This window comes from Pogona vitticeps, chromosome 5, assembly GCF_051106095.1.
Source record: "Pogona vitticeps strain Pit_001003342236 chromosome 5, PviZW2.1, whole genome shotgun sequence".
In the NCBI taxonomy this organism is placed as follows: domain Eukaryota; kingdom Metazoa; phylum Chordata; class Lepidosauria; order Squamata; family Agamidae; genus Pogona; species Pogona vitticeps.
Genome location: NC_135787.1, coordinates 181,085,705 through 181,110,902, shown reverse-complemented (window position 1 = coordinate 181,110,902; position 25,198 = coordinate 181,085,705). Strand labels below are relative to the sequence as shown.

The following is a 25,198-nucleotide window of genomic DNA, read 5'->3' as shown; positions in this document are numbered from 1 at the left end:
CCTGATGTTGGGAAAATGTATGGGCAAGAGGAGAAGGGGACGACAGTGGACAAGATGGTTGGACAGTGTCATTGAAGCTACCGACATAAATTTGACCAAACTCGGGGAGGCAGTGGAAGACAGGAGGGACTGGCACGGTCTGGTCCATAGGGTCACGAACAGTTGGACATGGCTTAATGACTAAACAACAACAACTCTAGAACAGACATACATAGTACTGTAGAGGTATACCTATCAAGATCCACTCTTCCCCCAGCAATCTTTGAGTGAAGTCAAGGAGTTATAATCGAAACTATATGCCAGGAAGTAACTGAGGTCATAAGTGGATGGGTATCTTTCAAGTACCTCTAGGCTTGTGAGGAAGAGAGGAAGGCATCAGCCACAGCTCTTAATAGTAGTAAGAAAGCTGTGGTTCCCAAACAGGATGATGAGGTCTTTGAGTGTGTAGCAAACTGGCTTCCCAATGTGAAGGTCATAGGTCAAGACTGAGATGGATATTCAGGACAGAGCAAAATTTTAGTGGCCTTGGCCTTCCAAAACGAATAGTTCCACTTTAGTGGCTGTGTAGAATCAGAATAAATTAGTTATGGAAGTATCCACAATTAGCCACAAGTATACAAATGGAGTTAACCACCGGTGTTTCTATCATTCCCGGGAGTCAGGATTTGTTTTTATTTTTATAATTTGGTTTTCACATTCAGGGTCAAGTATAGGGTTACCTATAAAGGTTCCCCTTGACAATTTTTTTGTCCAGTCGTGTCCGACTCTAGGGGGCGGCGCTCATCCCGCTCTTCAAGCCATACAGCCAGCGTTTGTCCGAAGACAATCTTTCCGTGGTCACATGGCCAGTGTGATTTAGACACGTATTTCCCCCTTATGTTTCCTTTTTATATATGTTATCCCTTAAAATGCAGCTGTGTTCTTTTACACCTTTTACCCTTGTTTCGCTATACTCATATCTTCAAAATAGATAGTATAATCATAAAAAATTAGCTCATGATAAATTCAAACAAACGATCAACGTTAAACTATAAACCATTGGCCGTGATCATATATTTCAGTATTCATTCCACTCAAGCAAGGAGACCATTCAAGTTATGGACAGTAATAACAGAAATGCATAGAACTGAGCATCTGCAGAATACTTTTCCTCAGCACTGAGAAAGTACAACCAACTCCGCATTAGTTACACTATTTGCAACATCTCTCCTTGATTTCAAAGAGTTTTTCTCTGTCTTATTTGGAAGTTGCAGGATTTGACCGCCACAGCCTTTTGCAAACAAAGCATGTGCTGTATAACTGAGTTGCAGCCCTCTCTGACAGCACTTTTGCTATTCTCTCAAGGCATTTTTCTCAGTGTCACTAAATTCTACCTGTAGGCTGCAAATTGAACCTGGTTGAAATTAATTGTTTCACTTCTCCCCAAGAACTGTATAATGTTTTTTTACATTCTAAAACGCCTGAAAAATATAACACTTTGCAGGACATCTGGAGGTCCTTGAAAGAACTGCAATTCCTAGCTTCGGTTCCTAGGCTGTAATAAACGACCATTATAGTGATAGTGGAGGGAGTTGAAGGAATGGGCTAAAGCTTCATAGTCTGGATAATTTACCTGCTAAGACATAGTAAGTCATTCACTCTGGAAGTCTTAAGCCTGAAATTCTGCCAAGGCTATGAACTGAAACAGAGTTAGTCCCTTATTTTCATCTCCATCTGCAAAATGGGGATGGCAGGTGATATAAATTTCATCCTATATACATCCAAGTAACTTCTTCTGTCTTCTGCACTCATCAGACCTAGATATGTTTACTCAGAAGTAAGGCTGCCTGATTTTAGTGGTATGTCACATAAGGAAGCGTAGGAACACACTTTTGGTCATTTGAGAAGCCTGTTTGCTGTATGTCTGTGCCAAAACATGTCAACATTTAACCAAGCGTTACCCAATAAACTGTCCAGTCTAAAATTATCCCTCATCTGCTTGATTATAAAGGGTGACCATTGAACGAATAAGCAGCAGACTGATACTATCATTTCCCCTCATTCTCAATAGGTTTCCTTTTCCCTTCTTACCATAATGTTTTGATTGGTTCTCACTTCCTTTCTTGGTCAGCTCTGAAGTCTTCGTTTCTCTCCTCTCCGCTACTTTCTGCTGTCTCACTCTGAGCTGTAGGGCAGGAAGAGAGGTGGGACCAGCACCAGCCACCTGCTCTGGCCCTTCAGTGTCATAGAGTAGAGGAGGAAAGAGGTCACAATTCCCAAGAGTCACCCACCCACCCTCACTTAGTTACATCACCAGCCTTTTACATACAGTCATATAGCTGCTGTCAAGTTCATCCCTTTTCCACGGAACAAAACACCTGGTCCAAATTTGAAGCTCTAGCACATATACAGAAAAGAAAAAGAGAAATAGATCCAATATCAATGATGGTGTGAAAAAAATATGGCCATGAAATAGCATTAAGTTTTGCTTGCTTGCGTCGTTATGTATCCCTGTACATTTTTTTCCAAAACATGGAAAAAGCAACAAGTGAAACAACAACAAAACAAAGCCTGAAAGATAATGACATTAAACAAAGACAAAACCAGCTACATCAATCATAGAATCATAAAATAATGGAGTTGGAAGGGGTCTGTAAGGTCATCAAGTCCAACCTCCTGTTCAGTGGATGAATTCAAATCAAAGCAGATCTGACAGATGGTTGTCCAATTTTCTCTTGAATGACTCCAGCATTGGAGCACGCACCACTTTCCAAGATCATTGGCCCCATGTTGTACTGCTCTAACACTTAAGAAGTTTTTCCTGACACTTAACTGAAATATGTTTCCCTGTAACTTGAACCCATCATTATGTATCCTGTTCTCTAGGATGATCCAGAACAGATCCTGTCTCTCCTCTGTATGACTCCTTCAAGTGTTTGACAAGTGCTATTCTATCTACATTCAGTATTCTTTTCTCAAGGCTAAACATACCCAGATCTCTCAGTCTTTCCTCATAGAGCTTGGTTTCCATTCCCCCCCCCCAAAAAAAATAATTCACTTTGCTCTTCTCTGAACTTGTTCCAGTTTGTTGGCATCCTTCTTAAAGTGTGGTGTCCTGAATTAAAAATCAGAAGGGGATAACATAAAACTTGCAAATGACCTAGAAGCAAATGTTTTGCAGCATCCATCTGGAAACAGAAGGTTTGCCAGGTCTCATCAGGGAGAAGAATACAAGGAGCTCACTACCTTTCATTGTGACAGACTATTGATCCATCTAGCCCAACATTGTCAGCTGGACTGGCAAAGTCCCTCTAGGGTTCAGACCAGATTCTCTCCCAACTTTACTTCAAAATGCCCAGGATTGAACCTGGAACCTTCTGAATGCAAAGGAGGAAACGCCCCAATGAGTACCACCCTGCCCACTGAAAAATACTACAACTACGTTGCCGCCACCAAGAAATCCTCTCTCCTCATACCTTCCAATCGAATCTTTACAAATGACATCTACTGTTGTAATAACAGAGCTGAATCTCTTTTTTTGTTGTTTAGTTGTTCAGTCGTGTCCGACTCTTTGTGACTCCATGGACCAGAGCACACCAGGCCCTCCTGTCTTCCTCTTTTAGAGTAAAATACTTCAAAGAGTTTGGTTTCCATCCTCATCAGTAACTTGAAGCTGTTTTTATTTTAGATTACTTTTCTCCCATTTCATTTTTTTTAAATTAATGACAAATTAGCCTTGCTGTGTTAATGGATCTGAGGCATGATGGTTAGCTTGAAGTTTTAAATACTGTATTAGCTTGAATTTGTAATTAGCTTGAAGTTGTAAATATTTGAGTTAAAGAGGGAAAGCACTGATACGATATACTTGGCTAGTTACATTTAAACCGCTGGAACATTTTCATCCAGACTCTGCTCCCCACTACACACACATTCGAGCCAAAGTAATGCCTAGACAGGATTGAACTTCTGTATGCATTGCAGCCCTAAAGAGCAGCTGTCCCTTTCAAAGACGAATTATTTAGGTTTATACCCTTCCTTCCTTTCAGAGGAGAGATGGCTCTTCTGCCCAACTTCTCTTTACAATAATACCATGAGGTAGATCTACCTGAGATTGGGTGGTCAAAGGTAAAAGGGGAAATGATTTCTGATGTCTGGCTGTGGAACCAGGAATTGAGGGTTCAAATCCCCTCTACACCTGGGAGAGAGGCCAGCCAAGGTGACTTAGAATGTGTAGCTGATGGGTTTACATGCCGTGTCACCTTGCCAACCATGGGCAAGCTGCAAATTTCCACATCACCAGCAGAAGGAGGGGGCTGGCAAACCATTTCTGAGAATTTTATACCAAAAAAACCCTGGGAAGCTTCCCCTAAGGCCGAATTGACTGGACAGCACCTAATTAGCCAATTGTTTACACAAGCTAGATCTAATGAAATTCCCTCTTCTGTATAAAGATACAGGACCATGCACTCTTTTACTTTCACAATCTTTGGGTGCAGGAGCCTGGCAGGCATGAGAGGATGCGATGTATTCCATGGTTTTGTAGATTTGAACCTGAATTTCTCCGATAAACCTTAATCTGAAACAGAATGTGGAAGGGTCCCTTTACTGAGGATTACAACAAACAAGAATTCTCAAGCCAGTATGGCTATGCTGGAATCTGTAATCCAAAAAGGACTATGTTTGACCTCATGGACAAAGAATACTGCAAAAATACCCATGGGCAGAAAAAAAATTCCTGTACCTTTAATAGTTGTTCAGGACAAGCAATTTCAATTTCAACAGGTGGAGCTTTTAATGCAAAATACTCTTGCTGAAATTTCCTTTTCATGTCCTCAACAGTCCTGCTCATTTCTTGTAAACTCGTATTTGGTCCTCTTTTTTTCCTCCTGCTTTCCACCTTTTCCAGCATTACTGTGTTTTTAACCCCAGTTAATCTTGCCTTCTCATGTGCTCCAATCATGATAGCCTCCGTTTCATCCTGTTTGCCTCCAGAGATAGTTCAGGCTTGAATTGCTCTAGGACCAACTTGTCCATCTTTCTAGCAATCCAGAAAAGCTTTCTTTCAGCACCATATTCCAAATGAAGCCATTTTTTCCCATGTCCGCTTTCTTCACTGTCAAGCTTTTGTGCCCATTCATAGTGATCAGGAATACAATAATTTGGATTATCTTGGTCTCCACTGGCACATCCTTACACGTAATGATCTTTTCTAATTCCTTCATTGCTGCCCTTCTGAATCTCATTCTTCTGGTGGTTTTTTGGCTACACACATGCTTTGGATTGAAGGAAGCATGTGTAATTTGAAAGCACCAATTTAAAAGTATTAACATTTTTATTTGGAAAATAATTATACCTGTTGCTTCCTTTGTATGCACTTTATTGCATTGTCTTTGATGTGGAATTCCCCTACTTGACTTTATCTTAGAATTACACTGCACTCTGTGTTTAAAAAAACCACTGAAGATCAAAGGCCAATATTCTATTATTAGTCCCAACTAGAGTAAACGTGGTAACCTGATGTGATTTACATGAATGATGACTCACATTCAGTAATTGATTCAATGGTTCCACCTGAGTTGAGGTTAGCAATAGGATCTTGATGGGGGGGATGAGTTTCCCCGCATAAATGTACTAACATTTTGAGTTGTTTTTAATCATGATATTGCAGATAAAATTACTGGAGGAGGCAGGTTTAAATGGGGTCATTGAGGCTTTTGTATTTATCGCAAGAGGGCATGGGGTTTTGGAAGATTAAGAAACAAAGAGACAGACCACACGTTACTAGTTCTGGGCCCATTGTACAATTGTTACTATTATTATTTTATTTATATGCCGCAATACTCCTGAAAAGGGACTCAAAGTGGCTCACAGCATTAAAATTCACACAATTTAAAAACACAATAAGTTAAATATTAAAAGACAAATTTAACAATATATGAGTTAAAAATTAAATTAAAACGTTAAAACATGGGAAAGATCAAAATTATCTGCTAAAATGGGGTTCAGGGATTCAGTTTTAATTGTTAAAAGCGTGCCTGAAGAGATGGGTCTTTAGTTTTTTTTTTCAGAAGGATAACAGGGAAGGGACTGTCCTGATCTCCTGAGGGAGAGTGTTCCTTAACCTGGGAGCTGCCACTGAGAAGGCCCTCCCTTGTGTCCCCATCAGCTGGGCTTGTGCTGGCAATGGGACCGAGAGGAGGGCCTCCTCTGCTGATCTTAATCGCTGAGAAGGGGCATATAGGGAGATACAGTCCTTCGGGTAGCCTGGACCTAAGCTGTATAGGGCTTTATAGGTAATGACCAGCACTTTGAACTGGGCCTGGAAACAGACTGGTAGCCAGTGCAGTTCTTATAGCAGGTGTGTTACATGCTCTCTGTAGCTGGCCCCATTCAGCAGTCTAGCTGCAGAGTTTTGCACCAGCTGAAGTTTCTGAACCGTCTTCAAAGGCAGCCCCACACAGAGTGCGTTACAGTAATCCAAACAGGATGTAACTAAGGCATGTGTCACTGTAGCCAGATCCGACATCTGGTACGACACTATCATCAGTATGCCTGCCACACTTTGTACCAGCCACCTGCACAGGGGTCTGAAGTGAAAACTGTAGTACAGAATAACAAAAACAGAACAATTTTTTTTAAAAAAAAAAGTACTGCAGCACCTTAAAGACTGATTTATTCAGTGTGAGCTTTCGAGGATTACAATTTTGTTATACATGCTGAAATACATTGATGGGACTACCTCTTTGAAAACTGCACCAGAGTGGCAGAAAAACCATTGTTTCCCTAGTATGCCATACACACACCTTACACAACTCTGCAGCAGAACATTGCGGCAGAAACATGATCTCTAAGAATATATCCAGTTGCATTACACATATTCCCATTCTCCCCTGCTTTCTATTTGCTTTATTCTTAAGTGTTTCCCACTCATTTAAACATATGTTGTACCAGAGAACTTCCTGATGAATAGGAAACAAAAGACAAGAGACTGTTTGGTGTACAGAGAAGAGCAAATTGTTAGATTTCCTCGCTGTCAAGCATTGGTTCAAATGAGTCAGTCTCCACTTCCTCATAATCCTTCTCCAGGGCAGACAGATCTTCTCGAGCTTCAACAAACTCCCCTTCTTCCATGCCTTCTCCAACATACCAATGGACAAAGGCCCTCTTGGCAAACATGAGATCAAACTTGTGGTTGAGCCTTGCCCAGGCGTCAGCAATGGCGGTCGTGTTGCTAAGCATGCAGACGGCCCGTTGCACTTGAGCCAGATCTCCTCCAGGGGTTACCGTAGGGGGTTGGTAGTTGATGCCAACCTGGTTGGATTAGAAGAAAGAGAACAGCAAAGCGGGGAGGGGAACTTGTGTGAGCTCAAATCAACACATTTTAATTGAATGAAACAGAAAGTAAAAAACTAAAACCAGCCGTTCCCACCTTTGGGTCTCCCCAGTGTTAGTGGACTTCAACTCCTACAAGTCACAGCCAACTGGCTCATAGTCAGGGACTCTGGGAGTGGTAGTCCAACAACATCTAAAAGCCCCAAATGAGGAATCACTGGACTAAAGTGACACAACGCCTGAACCTATGGTAAAGACTTAAAATTGTCTTTGGCCACAATTCTCCATGGGTATGAAGTAATCTCCTTCTATCAATTAGTGTATCTATGGTGAAATATACTGTACGTTGAATGCTTCTGAATGAAGCTTTTAATGCACCATTGCCTTACCTTATTCATACAGGTGAAGGCCAAGACCCACACAACCCCACCTCCATCCACAGAGCTCCTGGCTGACATAGGCTTACCTTTTCCCCATTTTGAGATTCAGTGTAATGTAGTGGAGAGACTAATAGTCTAGGACTCAAGTGACCTGGGTTCAAATCCCTGTTCAACCATGGAAACTCACACGGAATTTTAAAAAGCTTGGAAACCCTCCTAGGGTGGCTGTTAAGTCCAAACCCATTTAATGGCACATAACACCCACCCCACACTGTTCCAACCCAATCTAGCTAGTAGATCTGGAAACCTATGCACATTGTCAGGAAACTGGTCTTTTGAATTTAGTTGGTGTCCCTTCCAAGCAAAAATGGGAAACATTAGTTTGGTGGGACTAATGTATTCAGCATGAAGTATTTGGGGGACCTGGATGTAGAAATGGAGGAGGAGGGGTAGGAAGGGGGGAGAGATCCATGCCTGACCCAGTTTTGTGGATTTGCCACTATGCTCTGGCTTACCATTGGGACTAGAGCTCAAATCATCTGACTAATTTGGCTTCTCTTTTTAAAGGTAAAAAAGGGACAAGTACCCAAATATTTCTCTAGCAAAGTGTTGGAGGAAACTGGAGTGTTTACTTTTCATCTTTCGTTCTGAGCAGGTCAGCATCCAAGGGCCCAGGATTTCACTTTCCTCGTGGTATAAAGAAATAAAATCAGCTAGCCGGGCAAGTAGGGTCTTGGGTCTCTGAGCCTTCTTCAAAAACAGAAGGTAATAGGGATATCTAATATCTGGGTTTGGCAGGTATCCTGTAAACAAGACCTCTGGCTTGGCTAGTTCATGTCAGAGACCAAAATATTTGGCCTTGTCGAATTTGGAGAAAAGTTGAAGTTAATAGGAAAAGCAAAAAAGAAAACGAATATGAGATGGGTTGACTCTTGAGTTTGCAAGACCTGACCATTGGTCACATGAGGAAGTTGCCCCATCCTGCTTAATGGTAGGGCTGGCACTGCTTGCTATTTTCTGCCTGAATGGTTTGTGAGACCAGCTTTCATGCTCAGAGTAGATGACAGTGCATAGACAGCAACACACGCTTTAGCACTTCTGCTATCACAGATTGCAAGAGAGGGCTAGAAGAGTTCTACTTTCATTTTTTCCTCCCATACAGCCTCATGGGAAAGATCTAAACACCTAATTAAAAAAAAAACACAGTTGCAAGATCCTCTATTTTGTCAACTGGAGTATTAATAATGCTAAAAACAAACCAACAGTGACAGTTTGTGGTCTTGAGGAAACCTCACATGAAAGCTAATAAGTTTATTTCTACCCTAACAAGAAGGTTTCGGTATGGCTAGCTGGGTTAACATTAGGGAAGTCACAGATGTATCAGATGAGCGGGATATAAATCAAATAAATAAATAAATAAATAAATAAAAATTAAAAGGTAAAGGTTCCCCTTGAAATTTAGTCAGTCGTGTTCGACTCTAGGGGCAGTGCTCATCCCCGTTTCCAAGTCGTAGAGCCAGCGTTTGTCCATGGACAGTTTCCGTGGTCACGTGGCCAGTGCAACTTAGACCCGGAATGCTGTTTATCTTCCCACCAAGATGGTACCTATTTATCTACTCGCATTTGCATGCTTTCGAACTGCTAGGTTGGCGAGGAGCTGGGACAAAGCGACGGGAGCTCACTCCGTTGCGTGGATTCAATCTTACGACTGCTGGTCTTCTGACCCTGCAGCACACAAAGGCTTCTGCGGTTTAGCCCACAGCGCCACCACGTCCCCATGAAGTCACCTTACCACTGAGCTAATTCAAAATTATATTGCCATAGGCTAAAATCAGCATGGACTTTCTAGAACACCATAGAGACACTTGCCCAATGCCAAAGAAATTATTATTATTATTATTATTATTATTATTATTATTATTATTATTATTATTATTATTATTATTATTATTATTATTATTATTATTATTATTATTATTATTATTGTTGTTGTTGTTGTTGTTGTTGTTGTTGTTGTTGTTGTTGTTGTTGTTGTTGTTGTTAATAACAATAATAACAACAACAACAACAACAACAACAACAACAACAACAACAACAACAATAATAATAATAATAATAATAATAATAATAATAATAATAATAATAATAATAATAATAATAATAATAATAATAATAATAATAATGTGCTGTCATTAATTCTGACTTATTGCAACCCTTTTCAGGGTTTTCTAGGCAGAGAATACTCAGAAATATTTTGCATTCCTTTCTTCTGGAAGCACCCTGAGACTGTGCAGCTTGCCCAAGGCTACCCAGACTGGCTCTACTTGCAAGAGGCACAGTGGAGAATTGAACCCTTAACCTCTGGCTCCACAGCCAGATACCTAAATCACTGAGTTAATCAGCCAGCTATTATGTTTCTGGTGCACATTTTTTTAAACACACAAAGTCCCCACACATCTCAAATTACCTAAACAACTGAGCTATCCAGCTAGCTTTCCAGCTCCCGAAGTCAATAACAATACAGTGATGCCTCGCATAGCGACGTTAATCAGTGCAGCAAAAATCACTGCAAAGTGATTTCGTTGCTATGCGATTATAAAAAGCCCATAGGAATGCATTGAAACCCCTTCAATGCGTTCCTATGGGCTAAAAACTCACCTGAAAGCGAAAATCCTCCATATGGCAGCCATTTTTGCTGCCCAGTAAGCGAGGGTCCCAGAAAACAGCAAAAGCGATCGCAAAAAGTTTGTCGGTATGCGATTTCATTGTTAAACGGGGCGCCCGTTAAGCGAGGCACCACTGTACATGCAAGACCACCTCATGCTGAAAGTGAATTGCTGAAGCTGGAGAATTTTTTAAAAGACCAATTAATATGAGAAAAAGCAACCAAAACTATAATAGTAGGCCCCTGAATTAATGGGAGTTTAGTGAGTCAACTCCTTATAAGTGTTATTGATTCAATGAGCCTACTCTAATGAGATTTACTACACTAAGCAACAAGATCTTGACTAACGTTTTAAAAGAAAAGTGTATGCCTAAATTGTCACAGGTTAACTCAGTGGTGCAGGTCTGGTAATTTTACATTTTAGAATCATGATTTTAGTGGTTGAGGAGCCCTTCAGATAATGCTGCCTATCATATCATCTCTTGACCCAAGTTGAGGGCATCCCAAAATAGGATAAGCTAACCCTGCTGCATTCCAGAGCCTCTCTGTTATTTCTGCTTAGTGGAGTCTCTGTCCTCACCTTGAAGCCAGTTGGGCACCAGTCCACAAACTGGATTGCTCTCTTGGTCTTGATAGCAGCAATGGCTACATTCACATCTTTGGGCACCACATCGCCACGGTAGAGCATGCAGCAGGCCATGTACTTCCCATGGCGAGGGTCGCATTTCACCATCTGGTTGTTGGGCTCAAAGCAAGAGCTGGTGATCTCGGCCACAGAGAGCTGCTCGTGGTAGGCCCTCTCGGAGGAGATGATGGGCGCATAGGTCACCAGCGGGAAGTGGATGCGGGGGTAGGGCACCAGGTTGGTCTGGAACTCAGTCAGGTCCACGTTGAGGGCACCGTCGAAGCGCAGGGAAGCGGTGATGGAGGAAACGATCTGGCTGATGAGGCGGTTCAAGTTGGTGTAAGTGGGGCGCTCAATGTCCAAATTGCGCCGACAGATGTCATAGATGGCCTCGTTGTCCACCATGAAGGCACAGTCGGAATGCTCCAAGGTCGTGTGGGTGGTCAGGATGGAATTGTAGGGCTCCACCACAGCCGTGGAAACCTGTGGGGCCGGATAGATGGCAAACTCCAGTTTGGACTTCTTGCCATAGTCCACAGAGAGGCGCTCCATCAGCAAGGAGGTAAAGCCTGAACCTGTGCCTCCTCCAAAGCTGTGGAAAATCAGGAATCCTTGTAGTCCGGAGCAGGTGTCAGCCTGAAAAGGGAACTATAATTTAGATGCTACTTTTCTTCATGCAGGGGGATGAGATATGGGAGTTTTCAAACATAAGATTCCATGTATGCTTCCTTACTTGGTGAGGAATATTGCACATTATCATATTCTGACTGGTTTGAACTGAATGAAAATACAGGGATAGAAAAGTTAAGAAAATATATTTCTCTCTTTTTTATTTTCCTCTTTCTCTATATCAATCTTGCTATCTTTGCTTTTGGGATCAACCCTCTATCTGATCTATGGCCTGTTTTCTAATGGACAGAAAACAGAAGTCAGCACTTGTAATGCACTAATTAGGTAGAAATATTGTATTTTTTTCATGTATACGACGCCCCCATGTATAAAATGCCCCCTCACTTTTCTAATCCAAAATTAACAAATCTAAGTGGGGCTTAGCAAGTGTAGGGGGAAAGGGATCAAAGCGCTGCAGGATCACTTTGATCCCTGCTTTCCCCTCCACTTATTTTTGTTCTCTCCTCAGCTTACTTCCATGTATAAGACGAACCTCAATTATTAGTCTAAAGATTTTAGGCAAAAGTATAGTCTTATACATGGTAAAATACAGTAATAAACTCCATTTCCTTTAAACCTACGAAGCAAATGTAACACCCACACTGCTTTGTATCTGATTATGTTACAAATTACAATCTGTGCGAATAAAACAAAAGCTACAATTGTTATAAACTGGGTCCTTTACTAATAATCTCATGGTGAGCAAAACTGGAACCTCCAGTTCCTTATTGACATATGGAATGGGAATGTGATGTTGGATCGAAATTTTGGAAGAATTTTGGAAGTATTTAAAGAAATGAAGAAAAAAATGTACAAAGAGCAATAGAATAGTGACAATATGAGTCAACAAAAAAAAGCTAATAATGACTTTGACAATGGCAGCTAGATTAGTAATTATGAAAAGTTGGAAATTCAAGCAAAGGTATCACATAACTGAATGGTATAATGAAGTTTAGGAAATAGCAATCAATGATAAATTGTCATTGCATATAAAATATAATAAGAGATTGCTAAAAGAGAATAGATTTATTGAAATTGAGCAAAAATTTTTGAACTGTGTGTTATTAGAAGGTGAAGGCCAAGAAATAATATTATTCTGGAAAGGCTATGGTGCATTAAAAATACTGAAAGAAGATTATCTCTGTTGGTCCTGATGATGGGGGCACTTTTTGTTTGTTTGTTTGTTTGTTTATATTAACTTTGGATTGCTTGAGTTATAAATTTGCTATTTCTCTCCTTTTGTGTTTTTTTCTTTTTTTATTGTTTATATATTTAAAGTATTTCTATCCCGCCTTTCTCCCCAAAAGGAATGTAAATTGTCCTTTTTTCCTCGTGTGATACAGTAGGTGTATATAAAATTAGAAAAAAGAATTTTTTTAAAAGGAAGCTCAGTTGCTACATTCAATGGATTCTCTCTTACCAGTTTTCGAATCCGATCCAGTGCCATTTCAATCATGTCTCTCCCAATGGTATAGTGACCCCGGGCATAATTATTTGCAGCATCTTCCTTCCCAGTGATCAGCTGTTCAGGGTGGAAAAGTTGACGGTAAGTGCCAGCTCGCACTTCATCTGTAACAGAAACATCAAATCTGTCAACTGAGGGTAAATTATAAGCGGTAATGCAAGATATCCATCTTTCGGGATTATGGTCTAGAAGCTAGCTGGATATTTTCATTGCAGAAGAGCTCTATAATAAATTTCTAAATATTTGCCATCTGTGGCATTACATATAAAATTACAGAAAATATTAAACTAATTAATATCATAGGGGTCAATCAGTACGTTACAGAGTCCTACAGAAGGACCGTAGTATCTGCAGGGGGATCAGCTCAACCCCCACCCCGGATGCTGAAAATCATAGACATATTGAATACCATGCATGACATGGTGTCTGGCTCCCTCGAGTACTTAATTCTTGTAAACACACCTGGAAATACCTCTAAATAGGCATTTCTAGGGTTTTTTACTTAGTGTTTTCAGCCAGCAGATAAGTGAATCAGCAGATACTGATATGGGGTGGTGGTCCTACTACAGTTCTTACAACAGGGAATTCTTAAAACATCCAGTTCTAACAGCAGGAGTTTTTTTTACCCCATAGATTGCATATTGACTTCTTCTGAACATAAAGATTGCAAGTCTGATTTATCAGAAATGAAGGTCTACTGGATTCACATTTCTGTAACACTATTCTGGTTTCAGATAAAATGATGTATTAGTTGTTTGGTCCTCAGTCCTTCAAACATTTTAACAACCACAATTGTGGTCTTAAAAGTGGAACTACAGGCAACATTTCGATCTAAATACTGTGAAAACTTTGTAGGACTTCTGTGGTGTTTGCCCAGGTTATGAATATTCATATGCTGTTTGCATAGACCAATGGGAGTGCTGGAGGGGCGGAGTCACGAGGTATAAGAGACTCAGCAGCAGGAGGAGGAGTTTAGATAGAGATCAGGTTTTAGAGTAGGGGTGTCCAACCTTTCATCTTCCCTGGGCCATATTAGAAGATGAAAATTTGGTTTGGGCCGCACATACATTTGGTTTGGGCCGCAGAGGGGGGGCAGCCCTAGCCGTCCTCCTCAGCCCCGCTGCAAGCGCGCTTACCGGCAGCTGCGATCTCAGACAGCAGAGGCTGCCAGCTTTGACTCTGGTGGCTTTATGGGGCTGGGAGGGGGTCCACCTACTGACGGGGATGGCGCAATACAGTCACGCAGCTGCCCTCTCCCCTTCCCTCCCGCTCCTTCCTTCCTTCCCTCTCCCCCAACTACAGTTGTGACATGCCCCGGCCGCATTCCGATTGCAAGCGCCAGCAGTGTAACTTGAAACTTTGGAATTTTTTTAAAATAAAAAATTGCACTGGGCCGCATTATGAGCTGACCTGGGCTGCATGCGGCCCTTAGGCCGCAGGCTGGACAAGCCTATTTTAGAGATAGGGAGTTTGAAGGAGAGTTGAAGGGTTTGGTGTAGTTTTGGAGTTTGGGCAGGAGAGTGGTGGTTCGGGGTGGTTAAAGAAGAATGTTTGTTTAAGAGTTAACAACATTGCTTGTTCTGTCAACACCTGTATGAATAAACAATTTCTACTTGGTTCTTTTAAAATCACATATGGTCTGGACATCTATTATTAATAATAGGTGTTGTTGATGAAATCAACTGGTGGCAGCTAAGGGGCACGTAGCGTGAGCTGTTGGGTTGGTGAAACAGTCAGGGGCCACGTGGAATCGTGACAACTTCTAAGGCACAGATTAGGCAAATTAATGGAAGACAGGTCTATCAGGGGTTAACACAATAAGTTAAATATTGAAAGACAAATTAAACAATATATGATTTAAAATAAAATTAAAAGATTAAAATACGAAAACATGAAAAAGATTTAAATTATTTGCTAAAATGGGGCTCAGGGATTCAGTTTTAATTGTTAAAAGAAATGGGTCTTTAGCTTTTTTCGGAAGGATAACAGGGAAAGGGCCATTGTGATCTCCTGAGGGAGAGCGTTCCTTAGCCTGGGAGCTGCCACCAAGAAGGCCCTGTCTCCATCAGCTGGGCTTGTGCTGGCAATGGGACCAAGAGGGGGATCTCCTCTGCTGATCTTAATCGCTGAAAAGGAGCATATAGGGAGATATGGTTCTTTGGGTAGCCTGGACCCAAGCTGTATAGGGCTTTATAGGTAATGAGCATCACTTTGAATTGGGCCTGGAAACAGACTGGTAGCCAGTGCAGTTCTTGTGTGTGATATACTCCCTGTAGCTGGCCCCAGTCAGTAGTCTGGCTACAGAATTTTGCACCAACTGAAGTTTCTGAACCGCCTTCAAAGGCAGCCCCACACAGAGTGTGTTACAGTAATCCAAACGGGATGTAACTAAGGCATGTGTCACTGGAGTCAAATCTGTTTGTTTTAATATTGTGAACTGCCTTGGGCCCCCTCAATCTGTGAAAGGCAACCTATGCATAGGATTTAATAAATAAATAAAATTCCTCTTTGAATCACCTTGAACTATTTGGGGTTAAAATAGTCATTTTCTGCCTGAATGATAATTGGAGAATCCTGATTTTTTTGTAATGTGGGTGTGAGAGAGTTTCTTCGCCTGACAGCTAATACAGAGAATGCCTGGTCACATCTCATTTGGATATACAGTAAATGCTATATCAGCCAACTAGGTGGACATGAGGTAAAACAGCACCTCTCAAAATAATCTAGAGATGTTCTTGTGGAAGATGAAATGACATATTTATGTAGGCGGCAGCATATAATAGTGCAATATATAAAGCTAAACAGAGCTTTAGAGGTTATAATGGCAGGTTACTCACCTGTAATTGTAGTTCTTCGAGTGCACCTCTGTGGGTGATCCGCACCTGCCCGGAACCTCTTTGGAATATTCTAGAGCTTCTGCAAAAGCTCTAGAATAGCAAAAAAAAAAAAAAAAAAAAAAAAAAAAAATTAGAATAGACCCCTCTCCCTCAGTATAAGTACCTTGGCACCAGGACTCTCCCTTCAGATGTGTAAACTGCCGCAAGGAGAAAAATATTGCATGGCATGACAGAGGGGAACTCAGGTGGGATGTGTGAATCACAGAGGCCCACTCGAAAAACTACAATTACAGGTGAGTAACCTGCCATTCTTCTTTGTGGTCTCTGTGAATCACACTGTAGGTGACTAGCAAGCTGTCTAACCCAGAGGCAGGGTGTCATGCCAAGGTGGAAACCAAAACAGCACGTCTGAATGCCGCATCAGACTTCTGTTGAACATCCAGTCTATAATGCTGGACGAAGGTAGATGGTTGTGCCCTCATAGCCAAGGCGCAGACGTCGGGGAGAGGCACACTACGTAGGAATGCTGTAGAGGTCACCAATGCCCTGGTGGAATGAGGGCGAATAGCTTGGCTGTCAAGCAAGCTGGTATGCAAGCCGAATAGTAGAGGCAACCCAGTGGGAAATCGTCTGAGAAGTGACTTGTAGGCCTTTGTTAGGAGGTTGATGACTAACAAAAAGCGTGGGGAATATCAAAAAGGTTGTGTATGTGACAAATAAAAGGAGAGGGCCCTCGTGATGTCCAAAGTATGAAGAAGTCGTTCGTGAAACCCCTCCAACAACCTATCCAAAGGTGCAATGACCAGAAACCCAAACATCATGTTTGATGTTTTCCTGACCGAGATCCACTGTAGATGCATCAGAATGAGATGGAGTAGCGGAGGAACTATGTTTCAAGGATTCTGCAATGGCTTTTTCCATGGCTTTAGCCTGTGAAGTGGTTTTACACAGAGGTTGAGCCATGGGGGTCTTGCCGGTTGCAAGGATTGTTCCCAGAGACAGAGTTTTGAGTCGAGATAGGTGAGAACGGAGGACTCTTCGTTTAAAATTTTTACAATGAGAGCACGAGGAGGTTTGATGCACCTCGCCTAGACAAAAGGCACTTTTGCGTGATCGTCCGATAGCGGGATCTTATTATCGCAAATCACACAGTGCTTTGCTTGAACGGGACCAAAGGGGCCATGAACAATTAAGAAAGAAAAATAAAAGTGTGTGTGTGTGTGTGTGTGTGTGTGTGTGTGTGTGTGTGTGTGTGCGTGCGTGCGTGCGTGCGTGCGCACACACACATGCGAGTGACGGCCAGAGGCTGAGGCACGGAGGAAAAAACTAAAACAGTTTGTAATATGTATCTTTGATTAATAATGAAGAGAAATAGAGATGATTTTTAAATTTAGCAGTAAAAAGAATCACAGAAGATAGAAGTATGAGGCTCTTCAACGCGGCAGTTGAAAGAAACCGAAGGGAGAGTCCTGGCGCTGAGGTACTTATACTGAGGGGGAGGGGTCTATTCTAATGTGTATTTTGCTACCACAGAAGCTCTAGCATACTCCGAAGAGGCTCTGCGTAGGTGCGGATCACCCACAGTGTGATTCACAGAGGCCACAAAGAAGAACCAGTCTCTGTAACCAGCCAGCCCTCCCAAGGAGAGTGCGAAAAGGCAGGTAGCCGGTTTGGTCTATATAAAAAAAGTAAGGAGCAGGTATTTTGTAAAGCTAATAGCTCTCTCTCTCACACACACACATTATGTCATACTCCCTGAGGGTGACAAAGTCCCAGGGCTGGCTCCACTATACAACTGGCCCTAAACTGGACTGCAAACCATTGTTGTTAGCACAGCAATGGAGTTTGTACCATTTTTCATATTAAATCAAGCACAACTGAAGTAGATTCAAAGAGATTGATGGAATTATCAGTCAATACAGAGTCATTATACTTAACTCCATGATGCAGAATAATGCCTCTCCCTTATTCCTGTCTTACTGACAGACTCACCAACTACAGTTTGTTCCAAATCCACCATGACAGCACGTGGCACATGTTTCCCAGTGCCTGTCTCTCTGAAGAATGTTGCAAAGGAGTCGTCACAATTGCTGATGGTATTTTCCTTGAAGGTGCCATCTGGCTGGATTCCATGCTCCAGGCAGAAGAGTTCCCAACAAGCATTGCCAATCTGCACTCCAGCTTGGCCAACATGAACAGAGATGCATTCACGCTATAGACCAGAGAATAGGTGAAGTCAGAAGACAGATGTATAAAGAATAGTCCAGAACCCTGGACCCATCCACATAAATCCTGATAAACTGAGCAGCGTGCAAATGAAATACATTGTTGACATTGATTTGAACTGAATATTCATGGATTTTGTTCATTATTTTTAGCCAATGCATGGTTTTCTTCTGTCTTTGTAGTTTAGCTATTTCCATGCGTTTAGACTGATATATAACTCAAAAGCAAAGAGCTTGTGATTATCAATGATAGTGATAACAATCTTAATACACAATCCTATGTAAAGTTTACCATAGCAACATTGTAATAGTAATTTTCAAATACTTTAAAGATAGTCATATAGAGGAAGGACAGGATCTATTCCCAATCATCCCAGAGTACAGGTCACGTAATAATGGGCTCAAGATACAGGAAGCCAGAGTTAGGCTAAATATCAGGAAGAACGTCTTAACTGTTAGAGCATTATGAGAATGGAACCAATTTCTTCAGGAAGTGGTGAGCACTCCAACATTGGAGTGACTCAAGAGAAAACTGGACACCCATCTCTTAGATCTGTTTTGATTTGGATTCCTGCATTGAGCATTTGGACTCGATGGCCTTATAGGGCTCTTCCAATTCCACTATTACATGATTCTATGGTTGTTATCTGATGTGGATTGCATCTTTAGATACAGATTCACTAACACAGAGAGTGTACATTTGGAGGTGGGGATCAGAAAGCCAAAGGTTCAGAATCACTGTATTCTTGAAGACTTTCACAGCCAGGATCCAACGGTTGTTGTAGGTTTTTCAGGCTGTTTGCCCATGTTCTGAAGGTTTTTCTTCCCAATGTTTTGCCAGTCTCTGTGGCCGGCATCTTCAGAGGACAGGAATCAGAACTCTGTCTGTGTTCTGGTGTAGTGTGTGGGATAGTTGAGTGTCCCATGGTTATAAATACTCAACTATCCCATACTCTACACCAGAACACAGACGAAGTTCTAACTCCTGTCCTCTGAAGATGCTGGCCACAGACTGGCGAAACGTTAGGAAGAAAAACGGTCCGGATGACTGTTGATACTTCCTTAATAGCAAAGGCCCAAGGGGCCAGACACATACATTAAAGAAATTAATAGGTGAATAGCCCAGTTAGGATACAGTAGGAGAAAATGACCCATCCTTCTCATTTCCTTTGGCTGAAAGGAAGGGAGCAAGGGCAATCTGAGGGTGTATTTGTAAAAACAAAGGAAGAAGCTAAACTTTACAAGGGACCTAAGACAGGGATGCTTTGGCACTCCTACCACAAGGGAGAGTGAGATGGTCGCCTTATATTGCAAAGGGTGTACCTTGCAGTTTCCTTCGTGCCCTGTTAGTGAGTCTGTTTCTTCTAGCTGTGCTGGGAATGATTTTCCGACCACCAGTAAAGATTCAACTGCCAGCCCAGCTGGTTTGTACATGGAAAGGAAGGGGAATGAAAACTTGTTCTTCACTTCAGTCCAGCCACAAGGGAAGGGCAGATTTCAGCATAGCTGTATCTTTTTTTTCTTCCTCCACCCCCAAGCCCAAGGTCCACCAACAAAATGCATAGAATCAAAGAATTCTGAGCCCAGGAAGTACTGATAAGTCAAAGGAAGGAATTCAGCTCACAGTCCTATGCATTAAAATCCACTCCTGCTCGTGCCAAACTTTATTAATGTCAGCAATATGATTGAAGACTGGTCAATCTGGCTTCTGATCTGTTATTTAATTACTGAGGCAGGGAAATCCTCGCTGACCTACTGCAAATCACCCAAATATCTGCCAGTAGAGCTGGCAAAAGTTGCCTTTTTGGACCGTAACTCTCATGCTGGATAGGGCTCTCCTCTGGCAGTTGTAGCCCCCAAAAAGGAACTTTCCCCAGCCTTACTGGGATCAAACTAGGCTTAGCTGTGAGACTCAAGTCATCTGGAATGATTCATCCCTTGTTCTTTTGACTCAGTTAAGCAAGGAAATTGTTCTGGACATGCTCAGAGTTATGAAATTATTCTTTGCACTTTTCAGGGAAGAGGGCTGCAATTTGTGACCATCATCCTGCCTGCCTGAGCTCTGGTTTATATTAAACCCAGGGAAAACAAGGAATAGATACCAGAAAGCATTGTTTCTGTGAAATGGAGAGGAACTACTGTAAAGGCTTTCCAAGCCTCTGTTTCATTTATCACCATGCTGAGCTATAATTCTTAGAATCACAGAAAGGGAAGCAGCCTCAAAAAGGAAAGCAAAGTGTGCTTATACAATAGCCCACAGCATTTAAAACACTCTCTGGGCAGTTTACTTATGCAGGCTACACATTGCCTCTCCAGTACTCTGTTTACTGACTTTGGAAGGATGGAGGCTGAGTCAGCCATGAGTTGACTACCTGAGCCCATGAGGATTGAACTCAGGTTGTGCACAGAGTCTTGACTGCAGTACTGCAGATTAACCACAGTACCACAGGGCTCCTCTAAGTCATTCCAGTCCAAACCCTCTGCCAATACAAGCCATCTATTGCTACTGAATCTGTAGTAGATTCAACCAACCTCTGCTTTAAAACAGCTAATGACAGAGAGTCCACCACCTCCTGAAGCAGACCCTTTTGCTGTCACAAATTTCTTCCTTGTGCTTAGTCCAAATGCCTTTTTTTGCAATTGTTTGGGGGGTCTTGCCCTCTGGAGCAACTGGGAACAAAGTTGGTTCTTGTCCTTCTGCAGCCAAATGTCCATTTTCAAATATGTGACCACACCTGAACATGGACATGGTACTGCCTTTTGTTTGCCTCTTTTCTAAGGTAAACACGCCAACCTTCTTCAATCCCTATACAGTACACAGAACTGGTCTGAGGTATCTTTCTGCCTCAGACAGAGCAGCAAACTATATACAGTATTCTTACCCAATTCAAGATGCATACTATCCAAAGCCAGTCAAGGTATCTGGCACAGCAGTCCAAAACCTTGTCTATACGTATTTGGTTAGCTGGCTACATGCATCCATTGCAATGCACAGATTCTGCTTTTGTCATGCCACCCTGTAAGTTTGTTCAATTAAGGAATGGGCAAGTCTAAGTTTTACTTCCACATCTTTTTCTTTTAAAAAAATGACATCAATTTTTCCCCCTCAGGATGTATGGAGAACTGGAAAGTTTTTATTGAAAACAAACTGAATTCTCCTCTGTCTGCATCACCGAAATTCAACAGGTATAGCTACTCCCACTGTGGAATGCAAGAATATTGCATCTGCCTCCACGTGGCTTTTCATGAGGAAGCTGCCACACAAAAGAGGTGGCAAACATTCCTCAGCTCCACAAACCTGGTAGAATATAAAGGACAGGGATTCACACGAGAAGTGCACAGATTTGTGGCTTTGGACTACAACTCCCAGAATTCCTTAGGCACACCTCCACATCTCTAATCAAAACCTAAGCACTTAAATCCCTCTGCCTTGATTGGTGAATCTCTCTCTTTTGCTGTCTCCCATACAGTATTAATGTTTTTCCCCGTTTGAAGAAGGTAAATTCTTTGGGCTGTCACACGCAGAATCCACCACTGCACTTCCACTTCATGCGCACTGACCACACACAATATCAAGATGACTGAGCAGGACTTCAGTTGCATTGCTCAAGCTGACACACAGAAGACTGGGAGCAAGCTAAAGCCGAAGGATATGGAACCTACCTCCTTCAACTACTGTGTCTCCATTCTCCTATCTCATGTAATAATGATATTTGTGTGTCATCAACTCAACTTTGACATATGGCAATACTGTTCCAGGTTTTTTAGGTAAAGAGTACTTAGAAGTTGTTTAATATTCCCTTTTTCTAGGGGCACTCAGGGACCATACAGCTTGCCCAAGACCACACAGACTGGCTCTTCTGGAATGCACACTGGGGGAACTAAATTCCCAACCTCTGGCTCTGTGGCCAGATACCTAACCCACTGAGCTATCCAACCAGCTCTACCTCACACACAAAGGAGCAAAAGTTCAATCCCTCTCCTTCTGTTTCTCCAACACAGTAGCTATTTTGTTAGAACTGGCCGTGAAATATGTATATATTTGTCAAGGCTAAAGAACAAGTTGGATACAAGGTGGGCACTTTCCCACTTAGTTTTTTTTCTATAAAATCAGTCATATGGCAGTCATTGCAATCAAATTTCATTCCATCAAAATAGTCCAACAGTGTTTGAAATTAATCTTGAGGCCATTTGTGGTTATGTATGTTGTGTTCTGTGTTGACTTACATCATCATCTCCAGCATATCTTTCCATGATCATCCCTCATTTCCCTTCTGCAACACAAGGTCCCCCCCCCCAAATGTTCTTCCATGTCCAATGGTTATGTGAAAAGGCCCCATCAGTGGATGGATATATGAAAGTCAGGATTAACTTCTTCACCTAGACAGTCACACAGCTGCTGGCCTTGAACACTGAGCTGCTGCAAAGTTTTTCTTCAAATTCCAAATTTTGTTGATCCATCATTTTGACATCCTCACTTTCCGCATGTTCTAGCTCTCCTCTGTTCTAGACTCTCAAGCTGCCTTTGTTTTCTGTCTGCTTAAGGCTAGGGCAGGGAACCTTCTGTCTTCCAGATATTTTGAACTGCAACAGTCATCCACTCCACCCAATATGATCACTGTGTGAAGGAGGTGAAGTTCAAAACATGTTGCAGGACAAAGGGAACCCCATCACAGCCTAGACCTACAGGAGAATGAAGAAGAATGGAAGATGTTGCTCTCTCACACACACACCTGGGATTTATTGGGCTCTGGGCACCCTCCTGGTTGGGCAGGAACGCCCCTTCACCTCCCTTTCTTACCATAGTGCCTCCAGTGGTATTCGCTCCCCTTCTTGGTCAACAACAGCAGCTGAGGGTGTTGATGTTCCCACTGCTGTCTCACTTCTAGGTAGCTTGGTGCCAAGGAGCCCAAGCCATGCATGACACTCCTAAGGAGTGCCCTTAAGCATCACAGCAAGGCAGGAAGGAGGTCATAATCACCCCTGGCAACCTCCCCTCCTGTTGCTCATATACATCACTGAATTCATTCACATTCAGGCAACTCAGAAATCTAGGACTGCAATTCTGTGGGTGTGCTAAAGCTCTCTAGCCAAGAATTCCAAGCATCTTGCTAAACCCAAACTGCGGTGTAGCATAGATGAACTCTTAGATTCCAGAGTGAGAATGCTCTAAATAGAACTGGTACGTTCTTAGCATTTCTCATATGGTTTTTCTCATCCTCCTGTGGAACAAGTTGGATGCATGTTTATGCTTCCAACTTGTTCCACAGGAAGATGAGAAACGATCTGTAAGCTTGAGGGGATCTCAAGACCTCTGTCTAGAACAGTGGTTCCCAACCTTGGGTTCCCAGATGTTCTCGGACAAAAGCTCCCAGAAACCTTCATCACTAGCTGTGCTGGCCAGGATTTCTGGGAGTTATAGTCCAAGAATATCTGGAGATCCATGTTTGGTAACCACTGGTCTAGAGCCTTGTTCATCTTAGGTTCTATATACTTCTATATATGAAGGAAGATGTTCTAAGTTGATCCTGGAAGAAGCCCTCACTGTATTGTGATCACCTAAATCCTAGGCAATTACCAGCTAGTTTCAAATTCATAATTCTTGAATGAAGTACTCAGTTGGATTATGATGACACAATCCCACATTTTATTGGAAAAAACAGATAATCTTAATGCTCTTTAACCTGTGTTCAGGCCACTTTTGAAATGGCCTTGGCTGGCCTTGAAGACAACCTGCATCAGGAACTGGACCGGCGGGGGGGGGGGGGTTCTTTCCCTATAGGTTCTACAGGCTCTCACAGCAGCTTCTATTAACATTAAGCATGGTGTCTCAGTTTTGCTGTAACTCCAGTCTTAGCTTCCAGCAAGCTCCACGTGGCAATGTCAGGGACTAGTTCCTTGGCTATGGATCATACATTGTTCTATCTTAAATTCTGTGCCACTGTACCTGCACATGAAACTTCGGGGAGAACTCATCTGGCTAATTGGTGTTTTCAATGCCACCTGAACACGGGACTGTAGAAGTTCCACCTTGCCACCCAAGTGCATTAATAGATTGAATGTGAACTTAGCAGCTGAAATGTACTGTAGACAAAACAGAGGTGTTTAGTAGATAAAGCAGTCTGGTATTAATCATTATCATCTTAGAACTGCACAGCTGGAAGGGACCTTATGGATCATCAAGTCCAGCCCCTGTCAAAGAGGCACAATGGGGAATCGAACTCCAAACCTTTGGCTTTGCAGCCTGAGACCTAAACCTCTAAGCTACCCAACAGTTTGTTGGGTGTGTTGTCGGTTGTGGACAGGGTTACAGCTCCCTAGGTTTGCAATCTGGCCCTGTTCTGAGAACTACGTTTGTCATCTGGTAACACTCAAGGACCCAAATGTGTTCTAGCATTGTCTGGTAACTGTGGCCAGGAAAATCTCTGTGAGACCAAACACACCCTTTTTTTGGACAAAGATGCCACCACTATCCCACATTCTTGGGTCACATCCAGCTTATACAGCTGCAGTACCAGCCACGTGGGTCTGCCACTGTGGAGGGTTTAAAAAGCTCCGCTGGTACAACCGGAGTTCTATTTGGGACTCACTTTTCAAAGCCTATCCTTTCAGTTGTGTTCAGCCTACTGTAGTACATGGTCTACTAAGTACTGGTCACACTATTCTGTAATGCTTCCAAAGCAGCTCTCATCAGCCCTGGTCAAGGTAGTCCGTGGTGAGGCACCACTGGAGTGATAGTCCAAATGTGGGAGAACTGCGCTTTGCCCACCTGTTCTGGGATGAGGAGATAGACTACCCCCTTGTACCCAAACCTACCCATCTGCAGTGATCATCCATCAAGAAGACAACCTTTTGTGCCTGTGTATATATGGTTCTTTTAGCCTTTTGTTTCTGTCCATGGAGTTTTCTTGGCAAAGATACTGGAGTGGCTTGCCAGTTCCTGCTTCAGGTGGATTGCGTTTAGTCGGAACTCTCCACTATGACTTGTCCGTCTTGGGTGTCCCTGCACGGCATTGGGCTC

At 42.4% G+C, this 25,198-nt stretch overlaps 2 protein-coding genes across 3 annotated transcripts in view; both read right to left on the bottom strand.

The window, feature by feature from the left end:
• Window positions 1-2,160, bottom strand: part of LOC110070394 (tubulin alpha-8 chain) — a 23,424-nt gene extending 21,264 nt beyond the window's left edge. Inside the window, exon 1 of the mRNA XM_072999802.2 lies at window positions 2,071-2,160. Within this exon, the coding sequence (XP_072855903.1) occupies window positions 2,071-2,073 (3 nt within the window). The 5' untranslated portion in view covers window positions 2,074-2,160. The remainder of the gene's footprint in view (window positions 1-2,070) is intronic.
• Window positions 1,978-25,198, bottom strand: LOC110070396 (tubulin alpha-4 chain). 2 transcript variants are annotated; one of them, XM_072999805.2, is made up of 5 exons: window positions 17,945-25,195; window positions 15,953-16,042; window positions 13,071-13,219; window positions 10,937-11,617; window positions 1,978-7,290 (listed from the first exon to the last, which is right to left on the bottom strand). In XM_072999805.2, exons 3-5 carry the CDS (start codon window positions 13,104-13,106, stop codon window positions 6,997-6,999), a joined length of 1,011 nt encoding a protein of 336 aa, XP_072855906.1. In that variant the 5' UTR covers window positions 13,107-13,219; window positions 15,953-16,042; window positions 17,945-25,195; the 3' UTR covers window positions 1,978-6,996. The 2 variants fall into 2 exon arrangements, with proteins under 2 accessions (XP_072855906.1, XP_072855905.1); XM_072999804.2 differs by lacking the exon at window positions 15,953-16,042 and having other exon boundaries at window positions 17,945-25,198.

Coding starts and splice junctions, on each gene's coding strand:
- LOC110070396 (XM_072999804.2), bottom strand. CDS start 17,972: ATGGTGGATTTGGAACAAACTGTAGTTG. Junction 13,220..17,944: donor TTTGGAACAAACTGTAGTTG/GTGAGTCTGTCA, acceptor TTTCTGTTACAG/ATGAAGTGCGAGCTGGCACT. Junction 11,618..13,070: donor TGGATCGGATTCGAAAACTG/GTAAGAGAGAAT, acceptor TTCCCTTTTCAG/GCTGACACCTGCTCCGGACT.